Raw genomic sequence first — 25,920 nt, 5'->3', positions numbered from 1 at the left:
ATGTATGTATATATGTATGTATGTATTCTTAACAGAGCACTGCTCAGCTTTGGCTTACATTGGTGCTGGGGATTGAACCTGGGACCTCAGGTATATCAGGAATGAAAGTTTGTTGCTTTATTAGTGATGTCATCTCCTCAGCCCCCCTCCTTTTTTTTTTACATTTTAAGATAGTACCAAAGAAAAGATTAAAACTTGTTGGGAGGGGGCCTGGGTATCTGTTTGTGCTCCTTCTTGACCTCCTAAAATGCCAGTGCTGGCTACCCCAAGGAGCCAGGGACCCTTCTAAGCAGGCGACCCACACAAAAGCACATCTTTCAGTCAGGGGAAATGGGTGGAGAGTTGTTAACTGCGCTTCCAACTGGGCTGATCTTTCAAAAGTTCGAAAGGCGCCTGTCTCCTAAATCCCAGGCTGCTACTGCTGCTGACGCTGGGGAGGAAGAAAGGAGGGGTGCGCTCAGGCTGGCACGGAGAAGACACATCTCCTCCTCCCTCCTCCCCCCGACGCCTCTCCAAGAGAGGAAGCAATGCAGATGGAGATGAGAAATAAATATTCCTGCCTGCTCTGTGCCACTGCAGACGTTTTCCAAAATGTCTGGCTTGGACCATGAAATCAAGCCCACCCAAGAAAGGAGGCGCTCAGCGGGAGAAAGAGGAGGAAAGGGTGGCATATTTGTCGGTACTTGTCAGCTTTCTGGGGGGGGGAGGGGCAGAGCACATAGCTCATCCTTGGCAGCCCCGCTGAGGTGGAGACATGGTAAGTGCCACAGTAATACTTGAAGAGTCCTCTACAAAAATGGGAGTGGAGGTAAGGAAACTTTGCCAGGTATGGGCACAAGCTCTCTGCCTCTGTCCAGGGTCCTAGCACTCACAGCTGGTTCTCTCTGCATTGACTCTGAGGCTCTTTCCATAGTTTGTGCAGTCTCTGCTCAGCCCACCCATCTCCACACCCGTTGCAAGATAATTAATATACTGGCTGCAGGGAGCCATCAAAGACCCTTTGAAATTTGGGCAGGAGCTCAGAATCCACTTGTGGAAATATTCCTGCCACCTCTCGAATGCTGGAATGCAGCAGATGAGAACACAGGCTGCAAATGATAAGTGGGTGCTTTTGGCCTTGGGATGGCCAAGTGTGTGGGAGGAGTGTCACAAAGGAAGGGAAGTTACAGGCTCGGCACCAGGCACTGAAGTGTTCTGTAGTTTCGGTGACTTCCCTGGGCATGTGCTGAGACTGCAAAATGTCTCAGAAATGGGAGATGAGAGGAGAAGAACTAAAGCCTGAGCACTGCTGCTTAGGATATGCTGGCACTGCTTTGTTTCTAGTCTCCTGTGAGACTTTTCCTTGCACTATGTTCTTAATATCTCTGTCACTAGAGTAGTTCTCTTGGTAAACCAGTGATTAGGAAGGGCCTTTGCTGAATTTATTTCTGTTCAATAAAGAACAGAGAGGCATTAGAGATTTTCACTGCTTCAAGTCCAGTCCAGTAAAAAACAAACAAACAAAACAAACAACAACAACAAAAAACATTTGCTCCAAACGAAGACTTCAAGCAAGTGATAGCTTTTGTGGGTGTCAGGGGAATGCTTTCCAGAAAGGCTGCCTTGAATTCTGTTTCTTCCTTACCAGTCCCATGACTTTGCTGAGGAATGAAGGATTATCTAATGTTACCCACTCATGTGCCCTGACTCCTTTATGTATCTTTCCTACTCACTTGCCCATCTGCCTCCTAGTGCCAGGCAATTGCCAGCTGAATCCCACTCTCTCCAAGATGCCATTCCGTGGGAGGGGGGCAGCTGGCAAAAGACCTGAGTTCCTGCTCTTCACTCTGCCCATTGCTGTGTGACTTTAGATCAATTATTCCACTTCTCTGAGTCTCCGTTTATCAACAGAGCAAGTTGTATAAGTTTCCATCAAGCCACGACATATTAATGGGTAGTTATACAGAATGAAGTCACATTCTTACTGTGATTATCTACTGCCCAACCCACTTTTGGCCCACATTTCAGAAACTGGGGCCATTACCCTTCATGGATAAGTCTAATCCCAGGAAGGTCAAAGCTGCATATAGATTTGGGCATGCAGATAAGTGAATGTCAACTAGATATTGTTTTTAAATGTTTATTGCTTAACATTTCCTACTCCCCCCAAAATCTAATGTACAGGTTGGGAAAAGATCAAAAGAGAGTACATTTGAGAGTGTATGTATATTTGTACTGGATAATAAACATGTCAATAGTTTTTTAAAAATTAATAATAACTGCCATTTATTGTGGCACACACACACACACACACACACACACACACACACACACACACACACTTAGAAGCACCTTTATCTCAAACTGAGACCAAGACCCAAACCAAAACCAAAGCTAAAGCACCTAAGACTACAGAGGATGTTCAAGATTTCTTGAGAGCTTGTTTGGAGGTTCTAGCAGGGGAGTGCAGCTATACTCTAGACAGAAGACTTGTCTGTCTCTATTTGGGGAAGGCCTTCGGGAGGGTTGCACATGGAGCAGTGAGGGAGGAAGGGAACACCCACCTAGCCAGCCAGATCAGCCCAATCAACCTTGGCGATCAATGGGGTTGACAGATGTCGCAGCCAGATAGCCCTCACATCTGAGGATATTCAAGATTCCATAGATGGTTATTAGTGCTATTGGGGTTTGAGTGTGGTTCTGTTGGATTCCAAAGATGATAAGGTCTACTCCCTCATCCTGTGCTCAGCTTTGTCTTGGCACTCAGTCTTAGACACTTGGCTTAGCTGAGGGATTCTGCACACAGTGGAGTTATTTCGAAGACCTATGGACTATCAGTCCCAAATTAATTGTCAGAGGGAAATAGCCAGTCTCAGAGCCAGTAAGAAATGCCATCAGAAATGGCAAGAAGGGCCAGGAGGTGGCTCATCTGCTTAAGCACACATAATACTATGTGCCAGGGACTGCACAGGGACACTGATTTGAGCCCCACTCCCCACCTACAGGGGGTATGCTTCATGAGTGGTGAAGCAGGTCTGCAGGTGTCTCTCTTTCTCTCTTCCTACTTCCCTCTTCCCTCTCAATTTATTATTGTCCTATTGAATAAAGTAGAAAAAAAGGGGAAAAAATGGCTGCTGGGAGCAATAGATTTGTAGTGCCAGCACAGAGCTAATGAAAGAAAAAGAAGGAGGAGAAGAAGAGGAGGAGGAAGAGGAGGAGGAGGAGAGGAGGAAGAGGGAAGGCAAGAAAAGCCTCTACCAGCAGTGACCAGTTAGTACCAGGAAGGCTTGGAGAACCAGGCCTGAAGCAGCTCATTTACAGAGATAACTTCCATTTACCACCTACTTACAATTAAGCTGGCTTCTGCCCACTACCTAACATATTTCTCTACTCATGCCCTGTAGTGACACAAATAGGACCACTCCAGAGATTAGAAATCAAGTATACCCAAGCCCAGGTAGGTAGATGAATGAACAAAACATCCAGGAGGACAGTTATAGGCAACAGGAAAACATGTCTTTGGAGATCAGAGTGACCATCTACAGCACTTGGCTGCTTTACACACAGCTACACCCAGTGTGTCCACATTATCAAAACTGCCTGCCCTGAAGTAGGGACTTCCAATGTTCCAAAATGGGCAATTGTTCCAGTTAAGAAAAATGTAACTGATGAAGTGTGGAGCAAACAAAACACACTTGCGGGGCCGGGTGGTGGCACACCTGGTTAAGCACACATATTACCAAGCTCAAGGACCTGGGTTCAAGCCCCCACTCTCCACCTGCAGGTGTCTCTCTTTCTCTCTCCCTCTCTATCTCCCCCTCCCTTCTCAATTTCTCTCTGTCCTGTCTAATAAAAAATTAGGAATAAAAAAAAACTTGCAAGTTCTATCTGAACTGTACATCTCTATTTTCAATCTCTAAAATTTACTCATTAATTGAATAGATGAGGAAATGGTGGCTTAGGAACCTAAAGTGATTTAGCTAATGTGGGCCCAGGCCAGGAACTCTTTGAATATAAATATATAGAGAATTGAGTGCAAATATATTCACAATTTAAATAGAAATGACTTTGGATTATCTGCTACTATAATATGTCCTGTTTATCTCCTAATGATATTGTTATACATTGACAGTCGACTGCAATAAATACACACACACACACACACACACACCAAAAACAAAATGAGGAGAAACAGCACCCCTCACTTTAATCAAAACCCAAATTCGCATATGGAAAGAAAAGAGCACTTCCCTTACCGTAAATGATAAAAAAGAAGAAAACAAAGTTCCTTCATCATATCTGGATAGTTTCGCCAGTACTCCTTCCAAGATGGTAACAAACTAGTAAGGAAGCAAGAAAGAAAAAGTATTATTATTTCAAAGCACAATTTCTCCACAATTAAAGAGCAACATTTCCCTGCTGCACAGAGACCGACATCGAGTCTTCTGCTCATTTTTGTGTTCTATTATTTGACTTCTGTATTCGAGGAGGAAAGGAGTAGACTTCCTTTACATAGAAATATTTGACTTATCTGCCTTTCTCTTCATTATTATGTGATTGCAAATATACAGTGTTACAGAAGTGCAAAGTGACAAAATATTGAGTTGCATATAGCATGCGATATTATTAAATGCACTTTTCAAAATCCAAAATTGTGCAAAGCAGTTTTTATGTTACATATTAGCACTACATTTAATTCAATCTATTTTTATTTGTATTTTATCAGTAATTTGGGGGAAACAGAAGCTTAGCACTGGCAAATATAAATGTCTTCCCATTTAGCATTACTTAGTTGAAATTCTATAATTCATGAGGGTGACTGAAATAGCTTTATCTGACTTTTATGTTTTATTATGACTCTCACTGCATGTGAAACTAGAGGAAAAGGAGTTTTCATGATGGCAGAATTCCTTATTACCATTTATTTTTCTGTATTTAAAAATCTACTTTGTCAGTGCTGAGAAACAAAACAAACATATCTCGCATAACCTAGTACAATGTTTAGGGACAAATTCTTATTAAGTTAACATAAACCACTTCATCAGTTCATCTTCACATGGCTCCAAATCATCAGAAACATCATCTAAGCTAGAGCTGGGTGATATACAATCTTGTTTCTTGAGAAATACAAGTATCCTGCACAACTTTTTAACGTGTTACATTTTAATGGAAATGCAGACATAACAAAGCAATGTTCACAATGAAATATTTCACCTGAAGCTGAAGGTTACCTTTGCAACCAAGAGTGTTATCATTTCTTTAACAGTTTCTTCAATTAGCTCGTCTATTTTTGAATGGTATTGATGCTAAAGAACACAGAAAGACAAATATTAGCATTTTGTGGAGGTGATGGCATTGAATCCACCAGTAATTTTTAGACAACACAACTCACAAATAAAGCCTATTCCGTTACCTAGCCCCTGAAACATCTGTAAGATTCTGACTCCAGGTCTTTGATGAAAAGAGATCTGAAGTCCATTAAAAAATTACTGGGTGCATTAATTCTCACACAATGTTTTCTTTGATAGCTTTGATATGTATAGATACACAGACACATTTGCAAATAGCATACACTAATGGCCTAACAGCATGCTGATCTGGGTCTTACAAGCAAACTACCTCAATGATTTCATACAGGAAATGAAAAATTACCTTTGGCACACTGCTGGGGTAGCTTAAGGAATGGAATTTCCTTTTAAAGGGAACCAAGATATTGTTACTATACAGAATGTGTACTCAAAAACCTTCAGATAGATACTTTAGGCTACTACCTCAGTGTTTGGGACTCTTGACCTCCAGGTGTTGAATCAGTGTAAGACAGTTTTTTTTTGAACCTTTTTCGCAGCCACTCATATTCTCCATTCATGAATAAGCAGACCCAGTCTTAGGGCTTCTACCAAGACTGCTGCTAAGACTTTCAATTTCTCTAACTGCTGCTGTCGATTAAATTTCAATAGTAATGCAAAAACAAACCCCCACACAAACAAAAATCTGTTGTAAATGCCAGGAAAAGAAGGAAAAGCAATTTCAACAGAAAATATTGTATGCCAGCTCTTTGACATTTATTAGATCATTTTAGTATCCATTTGAATTATTCCATATTTCCTTAATAAAAAATAACAATGCAAAACTTTGCTATTTGGAAAGGAAAATGCACTTACCCATTCTTTAGCAAACTTTCAGAAGGATGGTTAATTAGGAATAGAAAAAAAAAAAAAAAAAGGAACAGTGCAAACAAAAATTAGGACAAAAGGACACAAGAGAAAATAAAATTTTAACATAACATTAAAAAAAAGAGACTATGATAACATAAAAATAATAAGCCATAGTAATGTGGTTGGATATTCTGATAGCTGGCAATTAGAGTGAGCAAAGGGAGGTAAATAATGTTGATTCATTTCAGTCCCAGGGAGAATTTTATTAGGAACTGGAGGACCTAGATAAAATCCCACTACAGAATTGGGAAGCCATGTTGCCTAAGAAAGTATAGTCAATTTCTGTCTTTCCGTTTTTTAAATAAGACTTCTGACATTTTTTTGTTTATTATAACTATTTGATAGAGACAGACAGAAATTGAGAGCAAGAGGGATATAGAGAAGGAGAAAGAGAAATACCTGCAGCTCTGCTTCACCACTTGTGAAACTTACTCCCTACAGGTAGGGACCAGGGGCTTGAACTCTGGCCCTTCTGCATCAACTTCTTTTTTTAAAAAAGTATTTTATTAGTGATTTGATATTAATTTACAAAATTACATGTCCACAGGGGTATAATTTCACATCATTCCCACCACCAGAGTTCTGAATCCCAAGTCCTTTCATTGCAAACCACCACAGTTCTCCCAAGGTTGCAGATATGGATTAACTGTCATCTCTACAACTATCCATTTACATTTGTACATATTTGCCTTGTTTTTCCTACAGGCCCAGTCCTTGTTTCCCCTCCAGGACACATGTCACCCTATTACTACATCTAAATATTTCTCCCCTTTTTTGTCCTCTCTGTCTGGGACCTGATAGAGCTGAAGTTCAGAACCCTCTTATCTTCTTTCTCCTATCACTTCTCACCCACTGGGAGTATGGATCAAATCAACTTCTTTATCTGCAACAAAACAAATAATAATAGCATGACCCAGGTGGGGAGAGAGGAAGCAAGGACAAGTTATTGATTTGGGCAAGGGAATGAAGTAAAAAAGTGTTTATTAGACTCATTTTTTTCTTTTCTTTTCAAAATATTATATTTATTTATTGGATGGAGACAGAGAAATCAAGAGGAAAGGGGGAGATAGAGGAGAGACAGAGACACCAGCAGCATTGTTTCACCACTCAAGAAGCTTTCCCCCTGCAGGGGAGGACTGGGGGCTTGCACATTGTAACATGTGCTTTCAACTGGGTATATCACTGCCCAGACACTCTTTCTTTCTCTTTTTCTCCTCATCCTCTTTTTTTTTTAAATCACTGTATTTTCATTTTAAAAAACAGGCCCCAAGTCTTTCCTTGCAGTCTTATTATATTTATAGATTTATTCTGAAAATCAAGTGAGGATGTATATGTAAAAACATTTTCATAACTATTATTTCTCTAAGTATATAAAATAGAAGAAAAGGGAGGTCTGGGTGGTGGCATACCTGGTTGAACACACACTTTACCATGCCCAGGAACCTGAATTCAAGCTGCTGTTCCCCACCTGCAACAACTTAAACTTAGTTGAAGGGGAACAACTTCAAGAGTGGTGAAGCAGTACTGCAGGTGTCTTTCTCCTTCTTTATATCCCCTTTCTTTCTCTATTTCTCACCGTTTCTATCCAATAATATAAAAATAAAGCTATTTTTTAAAAATAAAGTAGAAGAAATGGGTAGGGTATGATGCTTTATTACTAAGTGAATTCATTTTCACTGATTAGAGCTAAAAAGAATATATATTCTCTGTGATATAAGATAGCTCTAGTGAGTCAGAACCCATGTTGGCTATACTGCAAGCTTCACAAAAGGATTTACTGGTGTAAGTGGCATAAACCTGAAGTTAAATGCAAAAACTATCTGCAGAATTCTGTACTAGAAACACAAAGAAAGATGTCAGAGCAAAAAAAAATTTAGGAATATTGACAGGGCTCCAAATTCATTTTTAGGTCTTGAGATAAGATCCAGAATTACATGCTTACTTTTCCTCCTCATGTGATTGCCTCCCTCTGCTAAGCTTTCTTTGGATTCCTATAAATGATTCACATTTGTTAATTGTGAGATTTCACTAACTCTGAAAATCCAGTTGTTGACAAAATAAGACAAATGAAATCTTAAATTCTAAGCAAATAAAGAATATCACCAGGAAAAGAATGATTTCTAAGCAAATAAAAAATATCACCAAGAAAAGAAATGATCTCTTGAAAATCTTGAATGAAATGGTAAACAGAGCTTTTCTTTCTTCTTTTTAAAATTCATTTACTTTTTTAAAGTTTTTTTTTAACTGATTTAATTATGATAGACAAATCTGTTGGATAAGAGAGGTATAATTCCACACAATTCCCACGACCAAAGTCCACACCCCATCACCTCCATTGGAAGCTTTCCTATTCTTTTATCTCTTTTGAGAGTATGGACCCAGTCATTATGGGGTGCAGAAGGTGGAAGGTCTGGTTTATGTAAATGCTTCCCCTCTGGACATAGGCATTGACAGGTGGATACATACTCCCAGACCGTTTCTATCTTTCCCTAGTGGGGCAGGGCTCAAACAGAACTTTTCTATGCACCAAGGAATATTTTGGTTCTTTGTTAACAATGTCATTCTTTCTCTAAAGACAAACAAGCTTTCTCTTCTGATTTGGAGAAACCTCAAACTTTTTTGTTCTCTAAGGAACACAAAAGAAAGTATATGGAGACAGAGTTGCTTAGAGATTCTCCTCCCCTCTTAATTGTTTCAGTGCCAAACTTGGCTTTGACTAATCTCAAGAGACTCCCCCTCCCTTATACTAGTATTATTATTATTATTATTATTATTTTTTAAAAAATTTTTTTGAGAGAGATGCAGAGAGAGAGAGACACACAGAGAAACACCAGAGCACTGCTCAGCTCTGGCTTATGGTGGTGTGGGGGATTGAACCTGGGACTTAGGAGCCTCAGGCATGAGAGTCTGTTTGCATAACCATTATGCTGTCACCCCCACCCCTTATACTAGTATTATAACCCCCATTCGTCTCTACATTTTTTCCCCTGCATATGTAAACAAATGTTTTGATATGATAATTATCTCTTACTTTCAGAAGATATAAAACTCTGTTGATGTTTGCCTATTTCCTCAACTCCTCAGTGGGATCACTACAGCAATTGTATTAAGTAACAAAGTAAAGAAATAATGCATGGAAACATGATTTAAAAATTTAGAAGTTTTATAAATACAATGCAATTGCTGTTGTAATTACTCTTTTTTATGTACAGATAAAATTAATTTCTAGAACAAGATATAGAGGTTGTTTAAAATGTTTGTTACTGAGTTAATAAAATGTTTTAATAAAAATATTTTAGCTTAAAAGCACCTTTTAATGAATTGACTTCTGTTGATTCAAGAAAACATTTTAGTGTCACAACATCTACAGCTGAGATCTCAAATTTGATTAGCATGTAGTTGTCATGTGCGTGCATGTTCTCTTTATCTTTACTATACTCTTTATTTTCTCTAAGTCCTTCTGAAATCTCTATACTTGTATATAAATCATAAACTGAATTATACAAAACTCACTTTGAGAAATATAGTTAAGACAGTGTGATTTTCTCATTATGTACTAAGGGGGCAAATACAGATAAAGCCCTGCCCTTATTCTTACTCAAGAATTACAAAATGCACAAATAATTTTTACTGTATTCTTAAGGCTGACTTAATCAACTTTTTTATTTTTTTTGCAACAACAGTGAGCACTTGGCCTTCATTCTTTGCTCTTTCTTGGGAGTTGTATCAATTTATGGAACTGTGAATCTCCAAAAAGTGGTACAAATACTACTGGGAATTTTAGTTATCATCCTCCCAATAAAAGTATCTTGTCATAACAGTCTCTTGCAGTGGAATGGACTTTCCAATTATATCTATATTCTGACATAATACAGAAAAATATTCTTCCTATTTTTGTATTCTTTGATTTCTCTGACTTGATGATAAAATACTCCTAAGTTACATCCTGCTGTTCTAGATGATGATAATGTCATAGGGAATACTATTCTTCTACTGCATGGTTAAGTGTGGAAAGTTCACTTTTGTTTCTGATGAGATAAATTGTTACGAATTCACAAATACTTGCAAATAATTCTACTTGACTTCATGTGATGCACATTGTGCCTTGTCATCAAACAGATTGTGTGTATGTTGTCTTTCTGTTAAGACTATCTAACCTTGGAAATGAGATGAAAACACACTAGAATAAGTGAGAAACTATTTAATACACAATTTCCTGTCTACTGGTCCATCACAAACTTAATGAAAAATAAATATTTAAGATGGAAAAGTATGGTTAACAAATGTTTCAACAGCTGCCCTGAAGAAATTTGGGGCGTGAACTAAAAATTAGAGAATATTGTATCATCTGGCTAATATCTACTCTAAAATAGGTTGTGTGAGTTGGAATACAGGTAGAGGCAGGTAATAGCAAAAAGATGTAAATTAACCCCAACACAAAGGGAAAACTTCACAAAAACACTGGTGTCTTAGTGAAAGATAAGAACAGATCTCAGTCTGACAAATTATTCACTAAAGTATCTCTCACTCAATCCCACCAGTGAGAAATGACATAGCCAATTTATCTAGCATGTTTTGGGAAACTGAATTTTGTGATAAGAAGCAGACAAGACTGCAGTATTAGATGGCCCCTTACTAAAGGCCACCAAGGGGACTGAGCGGAAATACAGCGGGTTAAGTGCACATGGCACAAAGCACTAGGACCAACATAAGGATCCCAGTTAGAGCACCCGGCTCCCCACCTGCAGTTTGGGGGGGGCACTTCACAAGCAGTGAAGAAGGTCTGCAGGTGTCTATCTTCTCTCCCCCCTCTCTGTTGTCTCCTCCTCTCTCGATTTCTCTCTTTCCTATCCAACAACAATAGCAACAAAATGGGAAAAATGGTCTCCAGGAGCAGTGGATTCGTAGTGTAGCCACTGAGCCCCAGCGATAACCCTGGAGGCAATAAACAAACAAACAAATAAATAAATAAGTAAATGTCACCTAGCCCAGGGTTATATGTACTATTTCTGAAAATGAATCAAGATGTTTACCAGCTGTTATTGTTCTCAGTTCAGAAATAGCATTGTCTTGGATTGAACTTGAAGAAATTATGCTAAGTGAGCCAGAAGGAGAATAAATTCCAGGTGATCTCACTTATAGGGAGCACTTAAGAAAGGTGACACACAGGGAGGGAGAAACTTGGATTAGACATGGTCTGTTCCATGTCTAATCCAAGTTATGGACAAGCAAGGCTATGGACATTGTGGGGGGTAAGTGAGAAGGAGGGGGTTGATAGGTCATTGGGGACCCAGCACAAGATGAAGGAAGACATGAGTTGGCAGTGAGATAAAAGAACGAGAAACTCTATCCATGTGACAACAGGCTTATAAATCATTACATCTCTCATTAAAAATATATATGGAGTTAAAAGCAGACATCATTTATAAGATAAGTGATACTGCATAGATAAACTAAATTGATTAAAAAAAGATATAACATTGGTTTACATGAGGGGGCTATCAAACACAAAAATATCCATAATAAGATAGGTACCACTGTCTAGCCTCAAAGACATTACTAATTGGTCAAGTCCAAGACTCTTTTGTGATCTTACACACTTCTTAAAGGTTGTGGGTTGCATGTCATATTTCTCATTTAACAAATGAGGACAGTAAGGTTATAAGTATAACTTGCTTAAGGTCATACTGTGTGTTAGCTAAGTGTGGTATCCATACAATGTTGTTAGTACACCACTGGATAATTTGTTCTAGAAAAATAAAAACTACAATGTGTGTGTTAGCTAAGTGTGGTATCCATACAATGTTGTTAGTACACCACTGGATAATTTGTTCTAGAAAAATAAAAACTACAATGTTAAGTCAAGGGCACTCCACTACAGCACAGAAGTAATGTGTGTGCTTACCTAGGTGCTCCACTGCCTGACCCCATAGCACAGAAGTAATTAATAGTAAAGAAGTGACACAGGACCCACTGTGACAAAAGTCAACTTGTTATTTTTCACCATGTACTTGAATCTTGGGGCTACAGTGTGGTCATATGAGCTCTACAAGTTGCCTAAAGTTGTACAGTTCGAATGTATGAGTGATTTGTTTACTGGGAAATGGTTTCATACACTTGTATTGGGAAATGGTTTTATATACTTCATCAGGTTTCCAAGGGGGTTTGTGATAATCCAAGTCCCTCCCTTCATGATCACTAATGTTTACAAAGATGTCATTCAGAAAGTAAGAGAGAGAGAGAGAGAGAGATTGAGAGAGTGAGTTAAGGTTAGAATGACTCAGTTTATTTTAGTTAAGCTCATTTAACTGTCTCATCAAATATGTACGGCTTCTTTAAAGATGAATGACCACACTTGAGTCAATTAGCAGAGGGACTGCAAACACTGAAGGAAAGGAGAGATTAGGGCAGGGGTAGATAGCATAATGGTTATGCAAAAAGACTCTCTTGACTGAGGCTCCCAAATCCCAGCTTCAATTCCTTCACACCACCATAAATTAGAGCTGCACAGTGCTCTGGGTAAAAACTAACAAACAAAAAAACTAGTCACACTATAACAATTTCTCTTCATCCTGGATAGTGTTGCCTTGTAAAACTCAGTTAAAAGGGTACTTAGTTGGGATTCAGGCGGTAGCACAGCTAGTTAAGTGTACGTGGCATGAAGCCCAAGGACCAGAATAATGATACGGGTTCAAGCCTCTGGCTCCCCACCTGCAGGGGAGTCACTTCACAGGAGGTGAAGCAGGTCTGCAGATGTCTATCTTTCTCTCTCCACCCCCCCCCCCCGCCTTCCCCTCCTCTCCACTTCTCTGTCCTAACAACAACGACATCAATAACAACAACAACAATAAAAAACCAAGGGCAACAAAAAGGAAAATAAATATAAAAAAATTTTAAAAGAGTACTTAGAGAATCTCCAGGCAATAACCAGATAAATTGGGCTTCATTAAACTTAAAACCAAACAACTTTTGTGCTTGAAGAATACTATCAAGAGAGTGAAAAAGACAATTCACAGGCTGGGAGAATGTAACTGTAAATCACATATATGATAATGGTCTAGTATCCAGAATATATTAAGTATGCTTACAACTAAACAGTAAAATAACAATTAAATCAAAAAATGAGTACAGGATTTGAATAGACATTTCTTCAATGATGATAATACAAACTGTCAATAAGCTTTGGAAAGGGTTGTCAGCATCACTGCAAATTAAAAACCACAGTGAGATGCCATTTTACACATACTTGAATGGTTGTAATAAAAAAAGACAAATAGTAGAAAGTTCTGAGAAAATTGTAGAGTAATAGGATTTCTTACACATTGTTGATAGGAGTGTAAAATGATACAGAAACTTTGGAAAACAGTTTGGCAGTCTCTCAACAAGTTAAATATAGAACTACCATATGACCTGGCACTTTCACTTCTTGGTATATGTCCAAAGGACTTGAAAATGTCTACACAAATATCCATGGTAGCATAACAACTGAAAAGTAGACACAACTCAAATGTCCAGCAAATGATGAACTGATAAAAATGTAATATATCCATATAATTGGATATTATTTCACCACAGAAAGGAAATAATTTAGTACTGAAATACAAAAATATGGATGAATCTTGAAAACATTATGCTATGTGAAATGAACCAGTTATAAAACGTCACACATTATGTGTTATTATTTATATGAAAATGTTGAGAAAAGGCCAATCCTTAGAAATTGAAGGCAGGGAGGTGCTGGGTGGTAGCACACCTGGTTGAACACACATTTCAATGGGCAAGGACTTGGGGTCAAGCTCCAGTCCCTTCCTGTAGGGAGAAAGCTTCACAAGTGATGAAGCAGTGCCACAGCATCTCTCTGTCTCTCTACCTCTCTATCTCTCCCTTTCCTCTTGATATCTGGGTGTCTCTAGTAAATAAATAAAGATAATTTAAAAAGAAATTGAAGGCAGCATGGTGGTTATCCATCACTTCCTCTTCAGGAAATGATGGAGAATTATGACTAAACTGTATGTGTTTCTTTTTAGGGTTAAAAAAAAAGCCTGTCCACAGCTGTACTTCTATAAACTACTGAATTGTGCATTTAAAAGAGTGAATCTTATGTTATGTGACTGATCTCAATTAAAAAAAAAAAAAAGCACCAAGGAGTGAAAATTCAGGAAGGATAGGACTCAGGAAAGACTGAAAGCAGAGGAATCTTAATGAATTTTAAATTGGATTAATTTTTATTTCTTTATTTTACTAGAGCATTGCTCAGGCTCTGTTTTATGGTAGTGCTGAGGATTAAATTTGGGACTTTGGAATCTCAGGTATGAAGGTCTTTTGCATAACTATTATGCTGTTTCCCCAACCCTTAGTGAATTTTAGAGATCACACGATTTTTTTTTCTTTTAATGGACTCTGCAAAGCCCAAGAGACTGCTCTGAATCTTCCTTTTCCCCCAGATATTGTTTAGGGCAATGAAGAAATGAAGAGGAATGTTGTAACTTGGACTCCAGGTCTTTTCTTTTCCTTTTATTCAAAATATTTTTATTTATTATTGGATAGAGACAGAGAGAAATTGAGAGGGTAGGGGGTGTAGAGAGGGAGACAGAGAAACACCTGCAGCCCTGCTTCACCACTTGTGCAGATGGGCACCAGGGGCTTGAACCTGGGTCCTTGCGCACTGTCATGTGTACAAGTAACCAGGTGCACCTCCACCTGGCCCCTGTTCTTTCTTTTCTTTTCTTCTTTTTTTTTTTTTTTTTTATCTCAGGTTCCCTATTTCATTCAGAGCCAATCTGTTTATATTTGTTTCACATGCTGGCTTTTAGTAAAGTTCAAAGAAGTGATTTTGCAGCTAAAATAGCCTACATGAACCCAGACTAGTGCTATTATTAGCAAGTGAAGAAATCAAGGGCTAAAAAGGCTGAGCCAGCACAAGAATGCAGGCATCTGGATACCTAATTCAAGACATCCTCATGAGTCTTCATACCTGAGTTCATCTTAGCTCATTTCTAGATTCTGAAACACCAGATCAGTGGTACGGCCTCGGGACTGTAGCGGCAATATAGTGGCCCAGGAATGAGACAGAAGTGCACATTCTTGAGCCACACCTTAGACCTACAAGAAACTCTCAGAGGGTGGGAGCCAATATTATCAGGAGTTTTACCAAGCTCTTTAGATGAGTCTGATGCACAATGAATTTTGAGAATCATTCTGGAAATCATTTGCATGCAGCAAATAGAGCTTGGAAAGAGGACCTAGGGCTTCCTGTATCTGACTTCAGTGCCTAGAACAGAAGCCTTGGGGAAAGGTACTCTGGCATGAAAATCAGTCAGGAGCAGAAGCTAACAGGGATGGCTGAGGAAACTGATGGGGGGAGGGGGGGAGGGATGCAGCAAAGTTAGAGATAATCTTGCCAGGAAGAGAATACCACCAATCCACATTTAAAAATGGAAGGTGCTGAAAGAGAAAATAAATAACGCACAAGGAGCAAATATAATTTAGTAAAAATTCTGAGCATGTAAGGCTGGTATCGAAAGATCTGATTTAGGAGCAATTTATGCCAATTGGCAACAACATAAGAGTTGCCAGAAATGTTTCTGAATTAATTCTAAATTGGTATATGAATATCTAGCTGGCTTAAGGCCATTGGAGAAAAATGATCATGATAGTCTTTAATCAAACCCAAGTTGCTGTTTCTTTCTCCTTTACATTTTAAATACCACTTTGAAATTGGAAAGTTAGCAGAGGACTAAACTTTTGGTCAGGGAATGTTCACAATCAATTTAATCTCAGGAAAATTAAAATATGTGACTTTTTTTAAAATTTAGGATCTACTAAATTGATTAAATTGGGGACTGGGTAACATGGTGCTCTAACATATATCCTAACGATTTCTTGATGGGGAAGGACGGAGGGGGAGAGAGAGAGAAAAAGAGAGAGAGAGAGGTGGAGGAGGTGCTTTCCTGCTCACCACATGTTCAAAGTGATAAAACTCACTTCAAATATGAAAATGAGTTTCATTCTGGCAAACAGATCTGTTGGCAATACCAGGGTAATAAATAAGATCATCAAGTGTCATTTGACTTAAAAGAACTTTATGGACACCTCAGCTTCAGCCAAGAATCACTTTTAAATTGACATCTTCATCAGCACATGCCTTAGAAATGTACTTAACAAACAGATAGCAAACAGTCATTGTGGCTTAATCTACAAATGTTAGAATTTGTTTCTGAAACTAGCAAATTAGTCAAGATAGAGGGAATTTGAGAAGTTTTCTTCTATATGATCAATGAAGGAAAAAAAAAAAAACATCCTTTTTTTTTTTTTTTTTTTACCTCTTGGCCCATTTCCATGCTGCAAAGTTTTGTTGATTGAGCTTTGGCATCAACCATAACATTAAACATGGTGCATATTGACTGTGGGACTCGAAAATCTGTTGATCGACTGGTTTTTTGCAGCTTAACTTCAAATGCAATCCTGGTTCTATTAAAACAAAGTAGGAAAAGACCAATTCAGCACTCAGATGGCAGCAGGTGGAGGAGACATTTTCTGAGAGGTCAGTGAAAAAGAAAATTGAAGGCTGTAATCGGTTTCAATTGACAATGACTTCACATGTGTTCTTTTTAAAATGACTTTTCCAACTAAGGAAGGTCTATTCACAGAGACAACCATGTAAAACCTTCCTTTCTTGGCAATACATGGAACACCTGTAGCTTGGTGTATTTCTATCTATAGTTTACATACTACGGAGAACCCTAATTGCAGGAGAAGAAATGAATGAACAAAAGCCCACTATAGCATATGTAAGTTCTCTCACATTGGCCTACCCTGAATTACTGCATTAAAAGAAAAAAAGAAAGGAAAAAAGAAAGAAAGGAAGGAAGAAAGGAAGACAGAAAGAAACAAAAGAGCAGTTTCTAATCTTCAAAATCTCAAGGTAGGGAAAAAATCTTAAGTGACATTTATTGATTTTTTTTCTCTCTGGTGTTGAAAGAGGCTGATGTTTAAAAAAAAAAAAAAAGACCAAAATCAGCTTAAGGTATTGCTTTAATGATAGAAAAGAAAAGGAAAAAAATAGTTACCTTTGGTGAAGAGAGTGTATTTAAGAAAGATATTAAGAAATTATCACTGTTCTTTTTTTTTTTCTGCAGTAAGAACATATTACACTACTAATTCAAATATCACAGTATACTTACTAACTCAAGAACTGCATAATGGCAGAAATATAACATAGGTTGAAAAGTTGACATAGGTTCAATTATTATTCCAGTAATGTGTTAGCCAGTTACAAGACATGACCAGCTGGTAATAAGGAGTGTGATACCTAATCCTTGATATCCAAATTATAAAGGGGACCATTTATATTTAAAGTGCTTAAAAAGTGGGTCACATCATTGCATAATCTTTAAAAAGCACCTGGTTAATAAGTGGTCTTATCAAAGTTCTTTTCAGCATTGTTCACTGTCAGGTTTTGAAGATCATGAGCCATCAGGAAAGCGTTGCTCTAAGAGGTATTTGTAGCAGTTTTCTAACAGTGCATAGGAGGACCACACAGCTAGTTAGCTTAGCAAAGCATGCCAGCTTGCTAACACACACTGGGTGCAGGCAGGGAAGCCAAGTATAATTTCTAAGGTTGGGAGCCCAGTTCTTAAGAAAAAAAAAAAACCTTCCAACACTCCTATATATTATATGATCATGTTAAAGATAAATGTATCTTGGCTTCTAAAGACTTGATGCACTGAAGTAGCTTTCTAATCACGATGATCATTTTAAGCTTTACTGCAAATAATCTTTTTCTGAACTTATGGAAATGAAGACTGATGGGGTCTGAGTTGGACAGGTCCCTATGCTGATCTTCTGAGGTTTGAGTGCCAGTTCTGGCCTCAGTTGAGAAAAGAAAATGTTAAATCTTTCCTTTATGATGAAGTAATCATCTTCTGTTCTCACAGGAGAGCTGTTTAGAGCCCTTGGTGTGTGGGGCTGTGAAAAGAGGAAGCTGAATGCAGAAATGAGTGAGAGGGGCTCTATGGAACTCAAACCAGAGAAGTTACTTCCCCAACTCACTCCCCTGGGGGGGGGGGTGGTGGCTTTGTTTCTGTATAGTACTGCAGGATAGGTACAAGACTAGACATTTGCTAGGTTTGTCAAAGGAATAACTTACATTTCTTAATTTTCATTTAGAAACGAGCTGTGCTTTACTGACTTTTTGGGACTGCGTATTTACATCTATGAAATGATGTCCTTGCTATGTTGACCTTCTTGAATAAGTTATTTATTCTGTCTCAGAGAAAATTTTAGGTTCAAATAATACAGATTCTATGTCTAAGGACTTTCTTCTATCTTCAATCTAGAGCCCAGGGATGCTATTTCTGTCTGTGCTTTCTCTTGTCTGCTTTGTGCTTATTTATGTCTGGGGTCTTAATTGAAAGAGGTATTGGGGAAAATTAGTCTATAGTACAAAACATAAATATGCAGTTAACCAGCTACTGCTAATAAAGATTATTTAGCAGTTGCTTTGTGATACAAATGACACTGGAAGCTAGGGAGTGTGAGAAGCTCCATATTAATAAGATATACTCACTGCCTCTGAGTGTCCTCTTTGAGGATGCTAGTATATACTGACATACTGTATGGATAAAATATCCACTATTTACATCCATATTTCTATTTGAGAACCCACTTTTCCCCCTTTCAAGCCGACTCAAAAGACTACCTTCTCAGGGAGGAATATGCATGCCTTTCTGTATAGTTGTGTGCATAGAGTAGGAGCCAGTAAATCTTATTTTTAATGATTTACAGTGGTTGGTGCAAATTAGGAGGGGTATTTTTTTTTTTTTTTTTTTTTTTTTTTACTGCAGGAGAGTATTCCTACCAAAACTTTTTGGTGGGATGATTTGGCAATAGGAAATGAGTCTTGTTTTTCTAAAATTGATGTAGATAAGGTAGATGATGATGGAATTCAAAACACTAAGGCAATATTTTGACCTTGAATTTGGGAAATAGGCTTCCCTTGGGTTCTATGCATGGGTAGAAAAGAGCAAAATACAAAATCTGGATCACTAAGATGTTAAGTTTCCAAAAGTTCCTGGATTCTCCTTAGCACATAGTTCCTCTCCAGTTTCTGCTGAGACATTCACCTTCCTGGGCTTGCATTGTTCTTTTGCCCTTATGGTTTCCGGTTCTGATGTTATTATTTCTCTTTCTTTTTCCAAGATATAAAATGATGAATTCAGAGTATACCCAGTTAAACCCAGTCCCATCACTCACAACTGATCTGTCAACTAAACTACACCACATCTGGAGACCTGCAGGGCACGTGCTGTTAGTGGTCTCAAAAAAATAATGGAACAGGAAAAAGGAGCTTGGGTGTACATCTGGGGATGGACAGGGTGATAACAATGATATCAAATTGGAGAAATTTCATTGCTGCCTGATACTTCATTTCATTGCTTCATGATACTTCATGAGGGAAGGGATGCAGTCTTTCATTCTTCATGGAATGCCAAGGAGTTAGTACTGTGCCTGGCATATAAGAAGACTGCAAATGATTCCTGTTGAATTAACCCATATTGTCTCACTTTCTTCTCTGTTGCTTATTGGAACACTATACCTGCAAGCTTTAAGTATAACATTTTACTTCAATTCTCTATGCTAGAGTGACAAAACAGGAAATGTGTAGGCCATTGAAATATATGTTTAAATAGCACAGGCTCTCTTGTTGATACCTTGTTAGAGTTTGGGGGGATGCCTCAGAATTGGCATATGGTATGAGCTCAGTTAATATATACAGAGTGGAAGCTGGTGCTGTGGTCCTCTTTATAGTACAGAGAGTCATCAGATTCTTGCTACCTGCACACACTGGCCATAAAATGATATGCACTTCTCTCTTTTCCATTCAACCATGCACATGTGCACGTTTGTTCATTTAGCAAATACTTATTCAGTAGACATTTTGTGCCAACAGTGCCAAGTATAGAGATGAATATGGATGGACGTGAGTTCTTCCCCCATGTAGCTAAATGAAAAAAATTGGCTGCTACATGGTGTTGGGTTTGGGACAGAGGTGGGGCCAACAAACAGAAGCTTGATTTGGGTGACCACCAGCTTTGTCGTGTGTGTGTGTGTGTGTGTGTGTGTGTGTATGTGTGTGTATGTGTGTGTGTGTGTGAGGGGGGGGAGAGACAGGAGATTTTGTTTGTTTTACCAGAACACTGCTTAGCTCTGGCTTGTGGTGTTGGAGATTGAACCTGGGACTTTGGAGCCACAAGCATGAAAGCCTGTTTGCATAACCACTATGCTATCACTGCCTCCCATGAAAGACTTTTTGCATTACTTTTATTCTATCCTCCACCCCTAGCCTGAAGGCCAGCTCTGAAAAGCAATTACCTCTAAAATGTTCAGATTCTGACCATCAAAAAGAGTGGTAACTCATTCTTCCCTGAGTCTGAGATAGGTGTGCAGAACCTGTTCAGCCATCTGTGTTTACCTTAAAACATATATCTATTTAGTTATGAGAGAGAGAAAGAGAGAGAGAGAAAAAGAGAGAGAGAGAGACCTGAGAGCACTTAGTACTGGAAATTGAGCCTGAGCTCTCAAGCATGTAGGTTCTATGCTCTACCAACATGAGTTGATATATGATATGATATGATATGATATGATATGATATGATATATGAGTCACCTCCCCAGTTGTGTGCTTACCTTTTAACACAAGATTCAATCATGTCACTTGCCATCAGTTTCAGTCTTTGTTCAAGGTGCTTTCCAAACTCTTCTTCGGGCCAGTGTAAGTCCCGAATGAAGGTCTGAAGGGCATCAAGTTTCCAGAACAGATCTTCTGAAGTGCCTGATCCATTACTGGCAGGATAAAAATTAGAAATCCAGAGTCACACACTAGCCATAGGCTCTGAAAAGGCTGACACACAGACAACTAGAGGCTAGAAGGCTAAAGGCAAACAGTAGCTTCAACATACAAACGACGCATGTTGGCGGTGGAGGTGGGGGCAGTCTCCACCAGCAGATTTTGAGTTTTACCATACATGACTCAGTCTGCTTTGTTTGGCCAATTAGTCCAGACCTGTGAGAAGTCTGAGGAAGGTGCTACCCCATAGCAACTAGGAGAATGGTGTATGGTAAAAATCAGCCTTCTTTCAATTACCACATTAACACATGTGATGATTCAGATGAAGGCCACGGACCAGAAAGAGAAATAAGTCTCAACGGATAATAACTACATGGCAACATGCAGTTATTAAGATTCAGGGCTTCATGCATTTCCCCAGCTCCCCTACAGAGTGGAGGCCTCTTGGAGATTGCACAAGACTCTCAGTTTTAAAAGGACAGTGCTAACAAAGTGGTGAGCGAGGACCTGCTTTCTCTCTTGAAGAGCTGGAAAGAAACTGGGGTGACTCAAATGGAGACAAGGACACCCGGATACCTTGAATCCAAGACTCTTGCTCAGTTTGGTTATCACTCCAATTTTCATAGACCAGCTCACTGCGTAGGCAGCCCCAGGATGAGGTGAGTTGGGAGTACGAAGGTGAATGGACAAGGGATATCTGCAAAGTTTTAGGGCTCAAACCCTGAGCTCTTTTACCATTTACTATACCATCTTACCCAGTCCTCCATACAGATGGGGAAATTGGTCTTGATTCTTTTCTGTACAAAGATGTCTAAGAAACTTTTACCTGGGGTATCCACGGAAAGCCTGTGTATAGGAAATGCTCCAACTCCCACGCCCTTGCCCTTCTCTGGCTGTTTTTCTCTTTTGTAACAATCCCATTTGAAGCTCTGAGGGGTGGCCACCCCTACCCCCTTCCTCGCATACCACTAATGCCAACACAGTAATTTATAAAATGTCCAACACACCATGCATTACCACTTGTTCTGACATCGTCTATAGAAACAGATGAGAGTGGGTGTTTCTATTGTGACAGATGCCAGCTGCATTGAATTAATGCTTCAGAGAGAAATATAGCTAGTGCATAAATGCATACACAGCTACTGCGGGGTGGGAAGGGGGCAAACTCCCAACATGCCGAGAGGGAGCCTACGGCCTTGGCCAACAGGGGAATGTTTTCAAGGACAGACCAGTCTGAGGTCAGTACGCAGATGTATCTGACACGAAGGAGCAGGTAACATGGAAACACGTCCTTAAAATGAAAGGTGGCAAAGGAGGAAACTGGAATTATGAAAAGATATAGAATCAGGCATTTCCTGGTGGGTGACTGAGCATCTACGCCTTCTTTTCAGATACTGCCGTAAACACTGTTCAAACTTAGGGGAACACATTGTTTCTCTGTGAAAGTTCATCCTTCCCTCTATCCCGTCCTATACCTGGAAAAAGAAACCCCAACTTTGTCTTCTCCAAACCCCGTTTTGGAACTGCATGGTTGTATGTTTTAAATCATTAAGTACATATGAATGCAATAATTGGTATTTATTACAACAACATTTTGACACCCATCTGGTTTCAGAGTTTCAAAAAATTCTTCTAGGATTTTTTTTTCTTTGAAGAGCTTATTATTAAGTTTTGACATGAGGAAAAGAATATTTTCTTTTTATTTTTAAGATAAACTGTTAATGTTAAGGCAATAGCACCAAGATTATTTTGATCACTGAGCAGTTACCAAAATGTGTTCCCACTCATGCCTTAATTAATTGAACAGAGACCATTATCTGCTTTATTACAATGTCTTGATTCATATCTTTTCAAAAACAATGCCACAGAGCATGCAGAGAAGAAAGTAATAGAAGCTTTCAGATATCTATTTGAAATTTTTGATACTATCTAGTCTAATTTTAATAAAGTCATCTTAGCATGAATATGATTTATGTATTTTTAGAAGATTCTTTTCAGACATAAACTTTTGGAGGCTTTAAATCATGTTTAAAAGAGAATCAGACACATCAACCATATGATTTCATTATAATCTGGTAGAAAAATACAGGTTTAAAGAATATTTTGCAGGGGCTGGGTGGTGGCACACCTGGTTCAGTGCATATGTTATATTGCACAAGGACTGGAGTATGAGACCCTGGTCGCCCCCACCTGTGGGGGGAAAGATTTGCAAGTGGTGAAGCAATGTTGCAGGTGTCTCTATCTCTCTCCCTCTCTATCACCCACTTCCCTCACAATTTCTGGCTATCTCTATCCAGTAAGTAAATAAATATAATAAGAAATCTAAAAAATAATATATATATATATACTTTGTAGCTTTGGAGAAGCCAAATAGAGCAGTCATTTTAGTGTCCTGTTCTCTACCTGGACTGCTGCAAAAAATATCGAGGACACCTTGATGAATGTGATTTCAAAAACACCATTGCTAGTTTCAGATCATTTTTTATTCCTTTGATAATAACACTTTCCTTTGAAAATGTGCCAATTTATTCTTTCAAGAAAAAGCTTATCTGGCCTATAATTAGCTGTGGTCTAAGAAAAGGATCAAAGGAGAGTCACTAAACCTTATTTCACTTATTAAATCATGCACGTGGTTTTAATTTTATTTCCCTGGGGTAGAATTTAGGGGTGCTGGATCTTCTTTGGTTAAGGGGGGGAAAAAGAGAGCATTCATTCATTTTCTAAGCTTGAAGGTGACCCAAACTGCAAGAAAACAAAACAAAACGAAACCTGGTACACCCCTGGCATTTTTACTGGATGAATAAAGAGAAAGGCTCTGTACTCAAATGATAGGGCTACCAAAATATTTAATTAACTGTTGGTTGGTCCTTGAACTCTCAAATTTAGAAATCTTGCTGCCTCCACCTCACTACTCCATAAGGTGTTATGACCTTGCAGAGTATCTTTACTTACAATTTAAATCATTCAGGCTTGAGCCATTCAGGTATTTTCCTTGAAAAGCCCTGAATATGCTTTTATTATAGCTTGCCATTTATAGTCACACACAAAAAAGCTTTATGGATGAACTATCTCTAAGAATGTTTTATTAAAACAAGATTACATATATATATCCAGCTTCTAGGTAGGTGCAGTTCCTCTTAGATTTGGATCAGACCAAAGATGACTGGTCTGTCCATCAAAGAACTTTCCTGAACTGCTAGTCATGACACCTGTGTCAAACAAAACAAAACAAAACAAAACATGGGAAAAATTCTTTTGCATAAGAATTCAGGAAGTGAAACATAGTCCTTAAGCTTTCAGTGGGCGTAAGACAAATTGTTAGTGCTGTATATATAGCAAACATCTTACAAATACACTGTATGCCAGAAATAAACAATATCATCTCTGTATGATCAGCAAAATATGTCTAATTATCCATCTCCTTTTCTGTTATATAGGATGTATAGAAATAAACAATACATATCCATGCCAAGATCACTTAAATCTAAATCAGATCTAATGTGAACTGAATACACACTCAGCATCATATATAGCAGCCATCCATGACGGTGCCGAAAAAGTAGGCATTTGTGGGATGCCTAGAGGGATGTTAACTGGCAGATTTGGTACTTTGGGAAGGTTCACATTGGGTAGGTTCACATTGGGTAGGTTACTGGTTAAACTCCTGTGGAAGAAACAGACAGAAAGAAAAAAATACCATCACAGTGATAATGCAGATGCAGCAGAAGCACACAAGAATTGTAAATAAATTGGTTAAGTTCACAGCAAGACACCAGAGAAGACGCAAGCAACACACTTTCAAAGAGCAGTTTACAGATGAAGAGCTGGAGTGTGGCTCAGTGTGCAGAGAGAAATGGCATGAGTCAATGGGAGAAGATTAATCCAACAGGAACTGAAGAGCACGGACACTCATGGAATATCTACACATAACTGATCACATTGTTTAAATGCCTTTCTTGAGAACTTTGAGTTTTTAAGCTCATTGCCATAAGCATGTAGAACTTGCCTCATACTGAGCACTTGAAGTTCATGGGATTTTTTTGCATTGCTGTGGCTAGGGCTATTGTGAGGTAACTAGAATTGATAGGCATGATGGAGAATTTCAAGTTTCTATTTGTAAATTATTGTTGATGGAGATATATTTTTCAAGTCAGATGTTTGATACAAGATATGACAAAAAATTCACCTATTTGAATGCATACATAATGGTGATGTATAGAAGTAAAGTTCTTTTTAATTGCTATTTCTTCAGGCACATGTATATGCAATGACAACAAAATGAAGGAGCTAGGGGTCTGGGCCATGGTGCACCAGATTCAGTGCACATAGTACTAAGCACAAGGGCCCACTCAAGGATCCTGGTTCAAGCTCCTGGCTCCAAACCTGCAGTGAAGCAGGTCTGGAGGTGTCTCTCTGTCTCTGTCTCTCTCCCTCTCTATTTCCCTTTCCTCTCTCAATTTCTCTATATCCTATCCAATAAAATGGAAAAAAAAAAAGAAAGGCCTCCAGGAGCAGTGGATTTATAGTGCTGGCACAGAGCCCAAGTGATAACCCTGGAGGCAAAACAAACAAACAAAAAAGTGAAAGAGCTATATCAAGGAGACTAGCTTTGGAAAATTTTTGTAGAACACTTAAAAATGGAAATTTCCTTTCCCATTATACATACAATTGAAATGAAGAAATATTTACACACACACACGAAGAATTCCAAGTTCAGCTACTATACTTAATTCTTTGACCACATGTGGATTTAAAACTTGGCCTCATATTATACTAGTTACCCTTGGGAGTGAGTTACAGACTGTAAGAAAGGTTGACAGAGGTGTTTGTAGTATTAGAGGTAATCTGTCTCAGCCTGTGCAATTGCTACATATCCATG

At 38.6% G+C, this 25,920-nt stretch overlaps 1 protein-coding gene across 13 annotated transcripts in view; it reads right to left on the bottom strand.

Moving 5' to 3' along the window:
• The window catches only part of CADPS (calcium dependent secretion activator), a 571,423-nt gene that overhangs the window by 92,127 nt on the left and 453,376 nt on the right, over positions 1 to 25,920 (bottom strand). For 8 of the 13 annotated variants that reach the window (XM_060202982.1, XM_060202989.1, XM_060202985.1 and 5 more), the window contains 5 exons: positions 24,559 to 24,705; positions 20,882 to 21,037; positions 16,517 to 16,664; positions 5,211 to 5,285; positions 4,236 to 4,319 (listed from right to left, as the gene is read on the bottom strand). In XM_060202982.1, coding sequence (XP_060058965.1) covers positions 4,236 to 4,319; positions 5,211 to 5,285; positions 16,517 to 16,664; positions 20,882 to 21,037; positions 24,559 to 24,705 — 610 coding nt within the window. The remainder of the gene's footprint in view (positions 1 to 4,235; positions 4,320 to 5,210; positions 5,286 to 16,516; positions 16,665 to 20,881; positions 21,038 to 24,558; positions 24,706 to 25,920) is intronic. The other 5 variants (XM_060202988.1, XM_060202986.1, XM_060202987.1 and 2 more) reach the window with 1 other exon arrangement.

Source organism: Erinaceus europaeus, chromosome 12 (assembly GCF_950295315.1).
Source record: "Erinaceus europaeus chromosome 12, mEriEur2.1, whole genome shotgun sequence".
Lineage (NCBI taxonomy): Eukaryota > Metazoa > Chordata > Mammalia > Eulipotyphla > Erinaceidae > Erinaceus > Erinaceus europaeus.
Note: the sequence above shows the minus strand (reverse complement) of the source record. Positions and strands in the feature narration are given on the sequence as shown.